Genomic DNA, 16,256 nt, shown 5'->3' with positions numbered 1-16,256 from the left:
GGGTTCTCGAGGTTGCTGTCCGCAGGAGACGTCTGGATTTAGCAGGTTCAAGGATCAACAGGCCGGTAGGGCTGGGACCAAGACAGTTGGTGTCGTCCTTTTGTTAGCAGCTGCACGGCAGGTCTTCTTCTTGGGGGGGGGGGGGGGAGGGGGGGTGTTTGTGTGTGTATATATAGATATCCAATCCACTTTTCACTAGTGCCTCCTTGCACAATCAGTATCACGGACACAAAATATTATTTTTCTGTGCTGGAACGGTGCATGCCTCAAGACTCGTTTCGGACACGTGTCCTTGTTCACTCAACAAACGGGGAAGCATAGTCATTCAATTTAAACACCCACTTGGCGCCAACCAGGTACGTCCAGACTTCATTTTTTTGTCGTGTGAAGGCTCTCATTATTAAGAGAATTAAATGCACAATAGAAGATATAAAAATCTCCAGTATAAATGCGTCACAATGTAATATACAATGCAATGTCTAATGGCATGCCTGTATAAAGTGCCTTAATGTAAAACATTTAAATACATCACAAATGTAGCTAAAAACATTCAATTTATATGTATACTATAGGTCTAACCATGGGCATTTTGAGACCTATAGGGGGAGGAATGATCAGCCAGGCAGACTGAGAGGGGGGGTTTGAGGGAGAGAGGAGTGAGCTTTTGGAAACCGTTGCAGTGGGAGGAAATACACATGACTGCTAGGCAGCCCCACAGAGGGAAGGAGGAGGGCCGGTGCTCCCACTATTCAATAAATACGCGCCACTTGGTTGGGGATGACACCTCAGCGAAGTGGATTGACTACACAGAGAGGAGTTAGGCCAAGATAGGGAGCCAAATCCAACACCACTAGTAGGGGAGTACTTAGAATGTGCTTCTCTGAAAGAGAATCAGTTGACCTCTTGCAACCTAAACCTAGCTAGGCTTGAGGGCACTCAAAACAGTAATGGGTCTATTATGCCCATTCGCCCCCTTACATATTGCCATGGGAGCTCCTTCGAGCTAGTATCTTGGAATGTGACAGGTTTGTCTGCCAAATTCCAAAACCAGGAGTGGCTCGATTACATTAACAGATTTAAAATAATCTGTATGCATGAAATTTGGGGAGCAGACTATACTCATTTTCACCTAGCTGGGTATAAGTCTTTTGGGGCCCCAGCAAGTAAGTCCACGTCGGGAAAAGCAAGGGGCGGTCTCCTAAAGCTGGTAGATTTGGGTCTGGAAGGGGTGTGGACTGACTTAAAATGGAACTCGGACTGCATGTTAGGCTTACGGTTTAAAAGTAGGGACCTCCATATAATCTTGGTCAATTTTTATAATGTGGGAGGATGTAGAGCAAGAGAGCTGGTTGATAGACTTAGTTTACTGAGAGAGCAGATTCAGGGTGCAATGGCTCCATTGTTTCTAATAGCAGGGAATTTTAATTGTCACCTATGCCCAAATCTGATACCCTTCACAGAAGAATGGACATCATGCAGCTTAAAAGAGGGAGTTCACTTCGAGCACACGGTGGAAGGCAGGGTACTGAGCATGGCGATGAAAGGAGACACAATGGAACATTCAATGGACTTACTGACCATTGAACCCAATAAGCAGGTTAACCCAACCTTTAAAGAAAGGGGTTGCAGTTCATTCATTGATTTTATACTAGTGTCCCAACTGTTTAAGAAGTGGATAATGGGATTTGCAATAGAGTGGAGTGGTTTTAGCGACCACAACCCACTAACATTGTCGGTGGCAGCGAAAAATGCTAGTAAGGTCATAAGGAGCAGGGTGGGGACAAACACGGAGAAGGTTACGGATCAAGGCAGACACCTGAAATGGTCTAGGCTTAATGGGGAAGCTTTTAGAAGTCCCTCGCGGAAGAGAGGAAACGGCTCCTGGAGGTGTGCCTAGGCACAGCAGTGGAAAGACCCCCGTTAGTGGAGGCATTGGAGGAAATTGGGCTGTTGATAGAGGGCCTTATGCAGACGACCGGGCAGGGTAAGAGAAAAAATTATCCCAAGTGGTTTGATAGAGGGTGCTCTTTAGCCCAGAGGAACCTAAGAGTAGCCCTTCAACATAAGCCAAGGGATAAACAGAGGGTTATGCGCTGCAGACTAACCTACAAGCAGGCAGTAAGGCGCGGGAAGAATGCACTCCAAACTCAAACGTGGGAGGACCTGAGAGGGGCTGCTGAACAGAAAGACCTGTCCACCTTCTGGAAGATAGTCATTAATCCTTGCTTTCAAGACACAAATAGCCCGCAGATAGCATCTAATGTGCTTCCTGAACAGTGGGTGGAGCACTTTAGAGGGCTATATAATTGGGGGAACACCGAGATACAGGAGAAGGAGGAGGGTGGGGGGAGGTGGAAGGTGGCGCTAGAATTTACCCTAGAAGAGATTATCGTGGGTATCCTGGCCTCACTCGAAATAAGGCTCTGGGACCAGATGGGATCCCTCCGGATCTTTTCCTAAGTAAGGTGGACCTATGGGGGCCAGTCCTAACAAGAGTAATAAACGCTGCCATAGCTTCAGGGTTACCCCGCTCATGGTCAACGGCCATAATAGTCCCCATCTTTAAAAAGGGGAATAGAGATAGCCCCCAATGCTATCATCCTATCTCCTTGATAGACGTGACTGCTAAGGTGCTGGGTCGAGTCGTTTTAAATCGCCTGATGAGTTGGGCCGAGGACCATCACATCCTTACTGATGTTAAGTAAGGATTTAGGGCCAATAGATCAACGACAGACCAATGCCTAAACCTATACTTATTAGTGGCGAAATACACCATTGCCAACAATGAAGCGGTTTACTTAGCCTTTACGAATCTGACCGCAGCTTTCGACTGTGTGAACAGGGAGATGCTGTGGGCCTTAATGTCTAACCTAGGGGCGGACCAAGAACTTATTAAGATCATGAGAGCTTTGCATTGGAATACATTGGCCAAAGTTAGGTACAACCTGGATGGCGGTAATACCGAGCCTTTTATTTGTACTAGTGGGGTAAGGCAGGGGTGTATTCTGGCCCCGTTCCTGTTCTCCCTCTATATTAATGGCCTAGAAGAATCATTAAGAAGCTTAAAAGTGGATTCACCCAGAGTAGGTAGCAGAGCAATCCCTTTCTTGCTTTACGCAGACGACGCGGTCCTGTTGGCACGCACTCCACTGGGACTACAGCGATTGATGGACGGTTTTGTTGATTTTATGACTAGTTTAGATTTATCTGCCAATTTGACTAAGTCGTATGTCATGGAGATGGGGACTAAACCTAGAAAAAAATGTAATTACAGAATAGGCGCATTCAGTTTAGCGAAGGTACAGTATTTTTCGTACCTTGGCATTTTATTTGATAGGGGCTTACATTTTAAATCAGTGATTGAGGAACAATGCAACAAACTAATATCTAGTTCAGGGGCAATAATGAATTTTGGTCACAGACTAGGGCGATGGTCGCCGGAGCATATGATGACTCTATACAATTCAATGTGCTACTCTAAAGCGGCGTATGGGGCTGAACTGTGGGGAATCGCTAATGCAGACAAGTTGCAGATAGAGGAGAACAAATATCTGAGAAGGCTCCTAAAAATCCCACAGTGCGTATCCTCTTATATCATACATGAAGAACTGGGTGGAGCGTTTATAGAGGACAGGGTGGAGAGCAGGCCCTTGCTAGCATAGGTAAAGATCTGGGTTAACCCAGAAGCTAGGCTGACTAAGCAAATAATCACGGATTGCCTGGGGAGAGATAGGGGAATTAATATTCCGTGGCTGAAGTACATAAAGGGAGCTTTGGAATCATCGGCTGTAAGGACCTTTTTCTGATGCCGACCGGCATAATTGGTCGGGATCAGGTTATGGTTAAGGAGATGTTTTTCAAACACAAAGCCTTAGCCAGAGAAGGTAGGGATGGGGGCAAACAATCAGTCATATGCCCATGGTTTAGTGAGGACCTGTGAAGGAATAGAGCCTTACCTTGCCCTCATCCATAACGCCCAGGACAGATTCTTAATCACACGTTTTAGGCTCAACTTTTTACATCATTTATTAGCCGATCCAGCAGGTTTTACGAATTCAGTGGAGTCAAAGGGTCCCTGCGGCTGCGATCAACGATCTCCGCAGGATACCCTTCATTTTGAATTACTATGTCCATTTTATTCATTGCCCAGGTGCCGTTTTCTAATAAGCTTGCTGAAAAAGGCCAAATTCAGGCATGTGAATGAGGCCCTGCTGCATTTACAAATGGTCCAAGATCCCCTGACCTTTATTTTCCGTGACGAACTTCTTAAGGTTAGCAGTAAAACGAAGACACTAGAGGGACTCGTTGGGTAAAACACCCCCATAATTCTGATTAATATGTGGGGGGGAGACGGGCCCAATGAATGAATTGTAAGAGTAATAGTTTCTTTATCCTTTTATAAAATTGTACATTACTGTGATTTTTATCAGTACATTACTGTGATTTTGCAATTACTAATCCAAAGATAATACTGCCTTTCTTGTGCAAAATAAAGCATAGTTGTGCAAAATACGCAAGAATGGAACAAAGTGCCAGTGCAACAGTCGCTGTACAAATACGCGGAGAACACTAAGTGCTAAGTCTGTGTGCAACCTATTAATCTGGAAAATCCTGATGTCTAGTGCAAAATACAGTTGTGCAAATACGCTGAGATGAATCATGATACAGGTGCAACAATCACTGTACAAATACTCCAGAAAGAAGACCTGAATATTTACATTATGGAAATTAATTTCAAATTCTATTAAATGGAAATGGCAAAAATGGCAAAAAAAATATTTTCCTAAAATGAATCAACATGTACTCCTATGGCGCCTCTTGTGCAAAAAAGCTCATATAGTTAGCTCAAATAATAATGTGTAATACCGGTACTGAAGTGCTAAATAAGTGCAAGAGAGAAAAAATGAGTGATAATAAATAATGAAACAAAATAAGGGAAAAAGAGGCAACGAAACCCCTTGTATGCAAAGTATATATACATGCATCACAATGGTGATGTCTGCATATTTACGCTCTCTGAAATCACGTCTACTATCGTTCAGTTATGCCAAAAATAGAAATTTCTTACGGACCGTATATAGTATGTATGTGATCAGAGACTATATGTGCAAACCTCAATATTAATAAACTCAAAAAGAGGGCTGGATACTAACACCTATCACAAAATTGTGACCATGTGTAGACAATTATGTCGACATAGGTGGAAAACTTAGTGATAGCAGGGAGATGAAATCATCGCTGGTTCATTGGTGATGATTTAGATTGAGATGAAACAAAAAGGAGCAATATAACTGTAGTGATACATCCTGAAACACGAGCTAGGACAGGCACATGATATTATTCTAAAACACACCCCCCATTTACAATTTTTTTTAAAGATCTTCCCTTAGATTGAATCCCAACGGTGACTTACAGTCTAAGTCCACTATGTATTGTGACTCCACCTGGCGCAGGGTTTTCTCCCTATTCCCCCCCCCCCTTTTATTTGGAGCCACGGCATCAATGGCCAAGTACTGTAAACAGTTTAAGTTGTTGTCATGTGTGGTCTTAAAATGCGGGGCAACAGGGTATGCAGGATTGGAGTTCACGATCGTTCTCAGATGTTGGAGGATCCGTACATGGGCTTGTAATTTAGTGCTGCCTACGTAATGCAAATTACAATTACATTTTAAAACGTACACAGCAAACTCTGTACGGCAGGTGTAATGGGCTTTAAGAGGAATAGGATCATTAGAAAACGGAGTCACATAGGTGGTGTTTATGCCGAATTTACAAGCCGTCAGAAGCGGAATGAGCATCCGCTCACATCAAGTTAGGAGTTCCCGGCGCTAAATAGACGCTGTATTGAATCTTTACACATCTTCATCTACAAACAAAGAACAGAACGTTCCATCACGATTAATACAGATACGAGTCTCTTCGTTTGAAGAAAATACAATCCTCAGTGCTCCACACTCTTTAGAAAACAAATGTGAGTTCCCGCGCGCCAATTGAGAACTTGTTGGGTCCTGAAGAGAATCGCCAGATCAAGGGTGATTCGAAATGCGTAGACCGTTGTGATGTTTAGGCCACCTGTAATGATTAAAGCTGTGCTTTTGAATTTGCATTACATTGGATAGATGGCCTTGTTGTATATTCAAGTTGTATATATTGTATTTTGGTATTAATCTTTCAATTTATGTCGCTTCACCTTAAAGTAAAGGTTCTAAAAAGAATTCCTGAGTGGGCATTGTGTGAGTGTGGTAAGATTGAGTGTATGGATGGATGTGAAGATGAGGTACATTAGAGTATGAGTCTGACACTGGGCATTTGGTTATTAAAGGTGTAGTACTTTTAGAGTGAGTGTGAGTGAAGTACCTAAAGGGGATCCTAAAAAAGATAATAAATAAAAGGTTGTTGAATGTAAAATCCCCAAAAAACCGAATCCTAAACAAAAAGAGATATATAAAAAGAATGAAAATAAAAGTTTTTGAATTAGTAAGAAACGGAAAAAAGTGGTTTCTTGCGGACAATAGTTTCAATCATTGTTTGCTTGTACTGAGACTAATAATTGTGCAGCACTGGCATTTTTTTTGTTTATTCTTAATTTACAAGCTCGGCATGAGCTGAATTTAAAAAAGACTTTGCGTGGTGACAACCAGTTCCCAGTGGTCTCTGGACTATTCTTCACTAGCTCATTACGCATGGAATATGCTCTCCTGAAAGTAACTGTGGGGGTAGTGTAAACTACCCCTTTCAATGTTTGGTCAGTAAGAATGATATGCCATTCTTTTTTGATGATTTTCTTAATGTGCTTGGCCTGTCTCATGTATCCAGTAATCAATCTAATTTCCCCTTTGCTGTTTGGGCAAGCATCTACTGATTGTACATTCCTATTGGGGGCCAAGAGGGAGAAGCGACTTCGGGCATTCGCTTTTTTCATGGCTATCTCTAAGCGACTGGAAGTATAACCTCTTGCCTCTAGTCTCTCCTTAGCCTCCAGTTGATGGTGCTGTCTAGCTTCAGTAGTACTGCATGCTCTTTGTATTCGTACAAACTCACCATATGGGATACTGGCTATGGTGTGTTGGGGTTGGAAACTATCTGCATGCAGCACGGTATTCCCTGATGTTTACTTCCTGTATAGACCAGATTCAATTTTCCCATCAATTATTTTGACTTGAATGTCAAGGAAGTTGGTAACCATGATGTCTATATTAGCAGTGAAATGAAGATTAAGCTCATTGTCATTGATATTATTTACAAAGCTAGTCGCCTGGTCCTTAGTCCCTCGCCAAACAATGAACACATCATCAATATAATGCTAATATCTGACAGTGTGTGTAGACCATACCGTGGCTTGTTGTACCTTGAGGACATGTTCCTCCCACCAGCCAACGTGGAGCCCCGCATAGCTGGGGGAGAAACATGCCCCCATAGCCACACCTCTTAATTGTTTAAAGACTGAATTGTCAAACATAAAAACATTATTATGGAGACATCTATCAATCATCTTGATCAACATTTGGTTGTGGAGGTACATTTCAATTGGTCTTTTGCCTAGATAAAAATCCACAGCTGGGGTGAACTCTTCTGGCCCCCCCCGAATTAGGGGAGGTGCCAACTCCGGGAACAGTAGTGAAAAGCCTAGGACTAACAATTGTTGCAGATCTTTCCATGGCCCCCCAAGTTTCCGCGGTGATAGGCTCTTGTATAGGCCTACTTAGGCAACTCAGGAAACTGGTACCCATTTTGTCGGTTCCAACGCTGCAATCCATTGTGTCCGCCACAGTTATCTCGCGGTTGGACTATGGAAATGCCCTTTACTTGGGTCTTCCACAAAAGCTCCTGAGGAAACTATAGGTAGTGCAGAATGATGCGGCCAGGTTGATCTTCTCCCTACTGAGGAGAACTCGAGCGACGCCCCTTCTACGGAAGCTGCACTGGCTGCCCATTGAACATCGAGTGCAGTTTAAGTGCTTCTGCATTGACAATAAAGCTATCCATGGAGAAGCCCCCAAAAACATTAAAGATCGTTTGAAAAAGTACATCCCGGGTAGAGCCTTGCGCTCCTCCAAAGCATGCAAACTTACTCCATCGAGATTTAATCTTAAATCTAAGGGTGGCAGAGCTCTGTCGGTCCTCCTTCCGCAAATCTGGAATGAGTTACCAGAAACCGTGCAAGGGGAGTCAGTGCTATCGTCTTTCAGAAAAGAGTTAAAGACCCACCTGTTTAAAAAGACTAAATCTATATTTTAAACTGTTCCGTGGTCGTGGGCAGTCCTTTCCGTGGCAGTGTGTTGTTTCTTTCTTTGAAAAGCGCTTAGAGACCAGTGGTGATTTGCGCTATATAAAACTATAGTAACATAACATAACACCGCTCTTATACCATCCAAATGAGCAATACTGGTATATAAGGCAGATATATCCATGGGTAAAAACAGATAATCATCAGACCACTCGCAGTAACTCACTAAGTATAAAAACTCAGTGGTGTCCTTGATGTATGCCGGCAAACTTGTCACAAATTCTTGGAGGTAAAAATCAATGTACTTGGATGTGTTCTCAAAGGTACTATTAATGGATGACACAATGGGTCTTCCTGTAACAGATGTTTCTTTTTTATGTACCTTAGGTATAAAATATATGTTCGGCAGGGTTGGAAAATCCTTGCTGATAAATTTGTGTTCATCCTTGGAAATGAGGCCATCTTTTCCACTCGTTCAGAACTTCTTTGTAAGCTTTTTGAATCCTTTTCACTGATGCCATATTAATTCTCATGTAGCATTCTTCATCATTAAGGTGACGATAGGCCTTTTATATTTTCCTTTTTATCCCAGAGAACAACATTCCCTCCTTTGTCGGATTGATTACTCACAATAGTATTGTTATTCTTAAGTTTGTTCATCAGGATTGAATATTGTTTCATTTGTTTGTTGGGTGGCCTTTGCTGCGCTTTGGTTGTGTACTGCAATTGTTTCGGTTCCTCAATGATTCGATCATGATACATGTCAATAGCATCACGTGGCATGTTAGGAACTAATGCAGAAGCTGGTTTAAAAGGACTGCCCAATGCATGATATACTAACCCCATCGCCTTCAGCTGCTTCTTGGGTGCTGCTTGTACTAGCATCATTTCCTCTAAGATCATATAATGTGCGTGTTAATGGTATATCCTTGGCTTGTAGCCCACATTGGGCGATGTTACTCCTGCTTTCTACGCTCTTTTTTTGCTTAAGGTGGTTCTTGATAGTAAAATATTTTCTTAATTTGATCTTTCTGATGAATTTGAAAATGTCGATGCGAGTGCTGCAGTAGCCGAAGTTGCTCTCGGGGCAAAAAGACAGTCCCAAGGATAAGTGGTTTCTCAGCCTGATCAAGAACGGTATCTGTCAGATTTACAATAGTGTTGTCATCACTTAATTTTTCTTTTTCCAGTAACGATTTTGCTGCCTCCTTCCTCTTGTTGCAGAAATGTTTCCGCCACTCTCGCCTTCTTGCATTCCGCTTTTATTTATTGAGGCGTTTTGATTCCTCCGGTGTAGCGTTTAGTTTTGCTGCATTCTGATGTACTATAACTCCTCTGCCAGTGTGAGCTGCCCCAAATCCCCTTGTTTTGCACTGGAGTTGCTGTCGTCTGATTCTTCTCTCACTTGGGGCCAGACTGGCATCCGATGTTGATAAATTGGAGTCGCTTGCTGCCAAATCCACATTTCTGGAGGTTGCCGCATGTTTGACGAAATCGCTGCCCTTTTGTTTGCGCAGATTGTCGAATTTGCGCGCAAACGGAAAAATTTGCCCTAGTTCATAATCTTGTTTGTCGCGGGCAAACTTAAACACTTTCCTGGTTTTAATGACTTCTTCCTGTTTCCGCAAACGATCATTCATTTATTTGTACTTTCTATAAACTCCTTGTCATTTGCATGTTCGGGTTTGCTCAGTTCTTTGTTAATATGTGTAATTTCCTCCAAGTTCTTATCTCGGTCTATCTTTGCATATTTCTCTAGTAGGCACACCAGTCTCATTGATGCCTCCAAATTACTTTCAGTCCACTCCTTCAATAGTAGTTGGTTGGGGCTATCAAAACTCGGTGCTAACATTATATGAAGGCCTCGTGGTATTCTACTGACTTCGCGCTGCGGCTATTCTTTTCCAACGCCTTCATAAGATTTTTGACATCGCTGTTATATATATATATATATATATATATATATATATATATATGTGTGTGTGTGTGTTTTTAGGGTACTATGTTTTTTAAAGATTTTAAACATACGTATATTTTGTATTTAATGTGTGCTCCAGCAGTCCCTGCCCATGGTTCGGACTATTTAGTTCTTAATACTTTGAGTATTTCCCTGGAAGAGAACTAGGGTTAGAGGTAAGTAACTTATCCTTATTGTAGATTCAGCAGTGACCCACCCTTCTCTGCTTCCTTTGGACAACTATGCATTTCCCCCTAGTGTTTATCCCACGTACCAAAAAATAAGTTAGAACTATGAAGTGATTACTTGTTGGGTTCTGGCTATTACATGCTAATGCATCCCAATAACCTCTTGATTAATTGCCTAAAAAAGCCTAACCCAAATTTTAATATTAAAAACCCAATACTAAGCCAAGATAATAACTGAAGTTTTCTTTCCCCTTACATGCCTGCTTCATAGTTCCAAGGCATGATTGTTTTCAATGTTTCTGCTTGTATCTCACTTGCTACCACCTTACAATTCTTCTGAAGTAGCTGAAAGTTTGGACTTGCTCCATTTCTCATACACCCAGGCAGAAGATGTATCTGTCATGTAAACAGGTTGGCACTCTCTTAACATTGCTCGGTGTATGGGAACTTTTGTCTTCGGATGGGTTCTAACTTTTTTTGTATGCCTGTTTCTTAAATGCAGATGGAAAGGGAGATGAGACACAAATTGAAAACAGCTTTTAAGAACTTCATAGAAAAGGTGGAATCGCTCACTAAAGAGGACTTGGAATTTGAAATCCCTTTCAGAGAACTGGGGTAAGAATGCCCCCAAACCCTGCGCTTTGGCTTCTAGTATGTTTGAACTTTTGAACTGTGATAGATTTTAAACTCCTGTTGCTAAAAATTTGCATTTTGGGTTGCTTGTTGCATGGCTGAACGGAAGGTTTGAAATCTTGACCATTACAAAATACATTTGACCGTCCTAACCTACCTCCCTTGGCTTCGCTTCTTATCCTTCTTTTACTGTAATTAGGTTCAACGGCGCCCCCTACAGGAGTACATGTCTTCTGCAGCCTACAAGCAGCGCCCTAGTTAACACCACAGAATGGGTGAGTTAGGGTGCTAAAGGACTTAATATATACTGTATCAGAGCTACTTATGCTACTTACTTGTATGTCTTTTTCTCTTTTCCCAGCCCCCTTTTGTGGTGACATTAGATGAGGTAGAACTTGTGCACTTTGAGCGAGTTCAGTTCCACCTGAAGAATTTCGACATGGTCATAGTCTACAAAGATTACAGCAAGAAAGTGACCATGATCAATGCCATCCCTGTTGCATCCCTCGACCCAATCAAGGAATGGCTCAAGTTAGTGTTTCTCCCTTTTCCTCTCCTCTGTGTGTTTGTTGCCCAGGTCCATAAGCATTGTTTCAATGGAGCCCCAAGTCCCCATCTGGCTTCTGAAAGCTTGAACAAGTTAAAGGGAAAACGTATATGCAAATTGAGCTTTTTTCACCATCCCACCTGTTAGTAATGTTTTGGCCTTCATAGTACGCTTTACTTCTTAGGATCGACAACCTAGAAACTCTTGTGAGTCAAACGCAGTTTCAAATTTCCTCTTGGTCCAAGAGTGATGCCATAGCTCGAACATGTTGCAGGCTGGATAATGGTACCACAAAGTGTACTGGGATGAAGGGCAGAAACGTAAGCCCCTTCCCTCTTGGTGTTGTCTATAAATGTTTGTTGGTATTGTTGGGTGGGATTGACCTCAAATATTACATTGGAATAGACACACTTTGGTCTGTTCTGCAGCTGATTGGCAATGGCTTAAAGAGTTGACCTCACTTAGGGGTCTTGAAACTATTTCCACATTGATTCTGCAGGGTTAAACTTTTCAGTGCGTTTGTAGCTGAGTCTACATACACGCAACAGAGTTCCTGCTATCCTCAAGTGCTCCCAACAACTCTGATTTTCTTGGAGTGCAGACTCTTTAACTCAAATTCCACAAACAATAGGAAAAATCATTCCCCCATGTCTGTTTTCATTTGTAGCTCCTGCGACCTGAAGTACACCGAAGGGGTGCAGTCCCTCAACTGGACCAAAATCATGAAGACCATCATCGATGATCCAGAGGGCTTCTTTGAGCAGGGTGGCTGGGATTTTCTGGAGCCAGAGGGCGAGGTGAGCTAAGTGGGGGGAACTCTGCCTATCTGAGAAGGAAACAAATGATGGCCCTTTCTGGGGGAAATCTTTATAAAGTTGGGTGGACTCTCATAGTCAAGTTAGGGAAGTGGTACGTACAGTGAAATTGAGCTAGGTGTTCAGAATGCTGGGATGTAGAAAATTGTGATTTAGGAAAACCAATCCTGAGCATCCAGATTTGATAATTCTGCAAATTGCAGTGCCAGGTAATGTGGAAGATAGTTAATCATTGCAATTGTATTGTGTCCAACGATTCACTGACATATGTTTTGATCTACAGGGAAGTGATGCTGAGGGAGATGGCTCAGAATCTGAGATCGAAGACGAGACATTCAATCCTGAGGAAGATGATGATGATGAGGAAGAGGAGGAGGATAGTGATGAGGATTACTCAGATGAGGAAGAGGATGACTCTGGTACGTGTGCATTGTTTACCACTTGCGTTGTATGGTTGGGGCTAGCGTTGCCAATAGAGGTTCCTCTGAGCAGCTTCTACAAGGATGTTTTAGTTGTGTCTTAAAGCAGGGTGCTAGTTTATAGCTGTTGCATCCTTGTGTGAGATATATCTACCTATAGGCAGCTTTTTCAATAGTGTGTACTTTTTCATCCTTGTGGGTGCTTCTGGGCAGCTGGCGCTTGATGTTGTGGGCAGTGATTGTGAAAGAATTTACTTCTGGACATCTCTACGTAGGATTCTGTTTAATAAGCTCTTGCCTTCCCCAACTGTAGTGACTTTCTCCTCCCTAGCATCTCAATGTAGTGTTAATCTGTGAACTAATCTAATAATTTGCCCTCCCAACCAGAGGCATGTTGCCCTCCTCTCCACTGACACCATGTTCCTATAACACCACTAAACACAGGATTGCCGTTTTGTCTACCTGAACTGAACCAATGGAATGTGGAGGGTTGGTTGGTTTGTATGAATGCCCAGTCTCATTCCTGTTCGCATCCTGCTGCCTGTAAATACAGTGAGGTGCCATGAAACTATGCTACCTTTTTACTAGGTGCGGCTTCAAGGTCCAGGGGCAAGAGTTTGTCACTCATGGCATGCATTCACGTTTCCGTCTGGATAATTTGAACTTTTGGAAGCTGTGCTATGGGATTACTTGGCTGGGACAGTCCTTTGAGTGGTGGCATGGTGGATTACGTTAGATGAGTATAGTTTCAGTTTAGTAGGGGAAATGCAGCATTGCGTGACTGGGATGATTTGCATGTATTGGTGGTGGGGAATCATTCTTTGACCTCATATCTTTCCAGTCTACAGTGGAGAATCCATTGGCAGTGAGGAAGAGAGCGGAAAAGACTGGGACGAACTGGAAGAGGAAGCCCGTAGAGGTAAGTTTGAACCCAAATGGTGTGCTGTCTTAAGGCTTCGAGCTCCACACCTAGCAACATTTTCACGCCACTGCTTCCTCATTTAACACACTTCATGGTGCATAATTTCTCACTGCACTCGTCCTCTCCAAAAGAGCTGTGATTAAGTTCTTTGTCCCCCAGTGGAGCATCATCCTATGGATCTCTGCACCCTTTTGCCCTCCCAAACATACTAGCATAATCCTTCTTATTCCTGAGGTGAAGGTATAATGACACCACTAACCTCTTGATTCATTGTCCCCTCCTATACCTGTAGAGTGTAATATGTTTGTTTGTATCATATGCCTGTTCTTGAACCTCTAGCCGCTGTCCCTAAATACTTAGACGTACCAGGGAAGTACATCACACACTCACTTGCTAGCCTGTTGATGATCTCCTAGCGTTCTCGTTTGTACTTTTCGGGAGCTGTTGCCTAACGTGCACTTAAGCTATAGTACACGCCCATAGCACTGAGTGGGTGTTTATGATCCACCAGTACAACACCCTACTACTTGTTGGGCATTTACTATCCGAGCACCTCAAAAGATCAAATGAGACTGGAAGTGTTTGAGCGTTTGCCCTGCAGGCTCATTTGCAGCATCGGCTGTATAGGTTCCGAGGTGCAGTCTGGCTGATTCCATTGATCTATAAAACGAAGTGTCATTCTGAAAGGGTGGTAAAAGGATCCTGGAGATGCATGTGACTTGGAAGGAGCAAGGAAACGTATTGTGTTCCACATATATGTGGAGCGCCTCCTATGGTGAGGCAGAATAATGTTTGTGAGTCTATATAGAGTACAGTCTTAGTTTGAATTGAATCATTTCATCTTTGCTTATCAGCTGATCGTGAGAGCAGGTACGAAGAAGAGGAGGAACAAATGTCTCAGAAAAGCAAGAAGAGGAAGAGTTCAGGCCCTGTCAGCGTCTCACCTGCCAAGAAGAAGAAGAAGAAGTGAAGTCTCCTCCTTTCTTTGCCTATACATTCTTGCCCCCCACAATATCTTTGCACCCTCTTCCCAAACAAACATCTTACATGGAAAGACATTTTGCTGAACTTGTTTTGTGGCGTTCTTCATCCTTCTCACAATGTGTTCATGGACCAATCTTTCTTACCTTCAACTACAGCCAGCCTACCCTGTCTTGACACCCAGCCCACCCACAAACACGCCTCTCATTTTGGGATGTTCTTAAACAGATGCTGCTCCTGGAGAACCTAGTTTAAGCTGCTGTTACCTGCCAAGAACGTTCAAGGTTGGACTGGAGCACTTAACTGGGGCAGTTGAAGGAAGGGAAGCACTATCCTTGTGCAAAGGACACTACCTTTTTTTCACTGGGGGAAAAAGGTTAAGACTGCACATTCTTTCTACTGGTCCAAGGGGATATGTTTCAGCCTCATCTGGCCTGAACACTTGTATTAAAATCTTCTTAAGCCGCCCTCCACCTGGTTTGTCATACACCTTAAAATACAGTATCTCCCTGATTTTGTTGTGGGCACTAGAGGCAATTGGTCTTATATTATGGAGGCCTTGTGCTTGTGTATGAGTGGGTCACCACCTTACTGTCTCAGTTCTGACTCAGTTTCTTGAGTTAATGAAGGGATTCTCTTGTAAAGGTGTGAACTTTCCCATACAACTCTAGTTTGGTTTCCTGCCGATTTAGATGTTTTTTATATGTAATATATTCCTTTCTTGTAATATTTATCAGCAGGTCCACGTTTTCCTATTGTTTTAAGTTTTGAAAATAAATAACTTAATTGTTGAGTTTATTTTCTTTTACTTCAATATATGTAGCCTTTCCTTTTTGCCTTCTCTGCTCTCATATTCCCTCATATGCACACCCTGCTGTGTTCCCCACCTATAGACTTGGCCAGCAGAAAGTATGTTTTTGGAATTTGAACCTCGGGTTTTTACTTCTAAAAGTGGGTAGTCTGGGTGTTTCTCTTGTTGTCGGGGAAGGTCTGGGACTTTAAATGTATTTTTTTCTTTCTCTTAGCAGTGATTAACAGAATTTACGAACTTTGGAAAACCTAAAAAGACAAATAAAATATTTTTTTTGTATGTTTACTTTTTTAAATTTTCTTTTAGCTGTTGTCGCTTGATATTTAAGTTGTGTGTAATCTGCCTTTGGTTGTATACCTTAATTGTGACGATATTGTTTTGACCTGCTTTCTGTGTCATTGTGTAGCTATTCAATCTTCTGTTGTAGTAGTGTAACCACAGGATCCTCCTCGATTGGGGTTGTGTAGGGGTAACTCCATGCATATAAAATTGCAACAGAGGCTATAAATGAGCATAATAGCATGTGTTGGCTGCAGATACACATGCTATGCATACTCCTGCCATATAGTGTTGAGCCTGGACTCTGCAAGATGTTTTTCCCTTTAGGAGGTTTAATGATTGGTGGTGTTTCTCCTCTCCCTCGAGGCATTGTGCATGTAAAACCCTTTGTTTCTTAGGAAGTTTTTTCCCTCCGTTTGGCTCGAACGGACTGTCTCAAAGCTCTGCAGACTTCCAAAAAGTCAACAGCTGTAGGAA

At 42.6% G+C, this 16,256-nt stretch overlaps 1 protein-coding gene across 1 annotated transcript in view; it reads left to right on the top strand.

Annotated features, from left to right (window-relative positions):
• The window catches only part of SUPT16H (SPT16 homolog, facilitates chromatin remodeling subunit), a 246,013-nt gene extending 230,228 nt beyond the window's left edge, over positions 1–15,785 (top strand). The window contains exons 20-26 of the mRNA XM_078644840.1: positions 10,875–10,987; positions 11,205–11,280; positions 11,367–11,536; positions 12,220–12,349; positions 12,651–12,786; positions 13,628–13,705; positions 14,563–15,785. Coding sequence (XP_078500966.1) covers positions 10,875–10,987; positions 11,205–11,280; positions 11,367–11,536; positions 12,220–12,349; positions 12,651–12,786; positions 13,628–13,705; positions 14,563–14,678 — 819 coding nt within the window. The 3' untranslated portion in view covers positions 14,679–15,785. The remainder of the gene's footprint in view (positions 1–10,874; positions 10,988–11,204; positions 11,281–11,366; positions 11,537–12,219; positions 12,350–12,650; positions 12,787–13,627; positions 13,706–14,562) is intronic.
• Positions 15,786–16,256: the final 471 nt, after the last annotated feature.

This window comes from Lissotriton helveticus, chromosome 5_1 (assembly GCF_964261635.1).
Source record: "Lissotriton helveticus chromosome 5_1, aLisHel1.1, whole genome shotgun sequence".
NCBI lineage: Eukaryota > Metazoa > Chordata > Amphibia > Caudata > Salamandridae > Lissotriton > Lissotriton helveticus.
The sequence above is the reverse complement of the archived record's forward strand: the minus strand, read 5'-3'. Positions and strand labels throughout refer to the sequence as shown.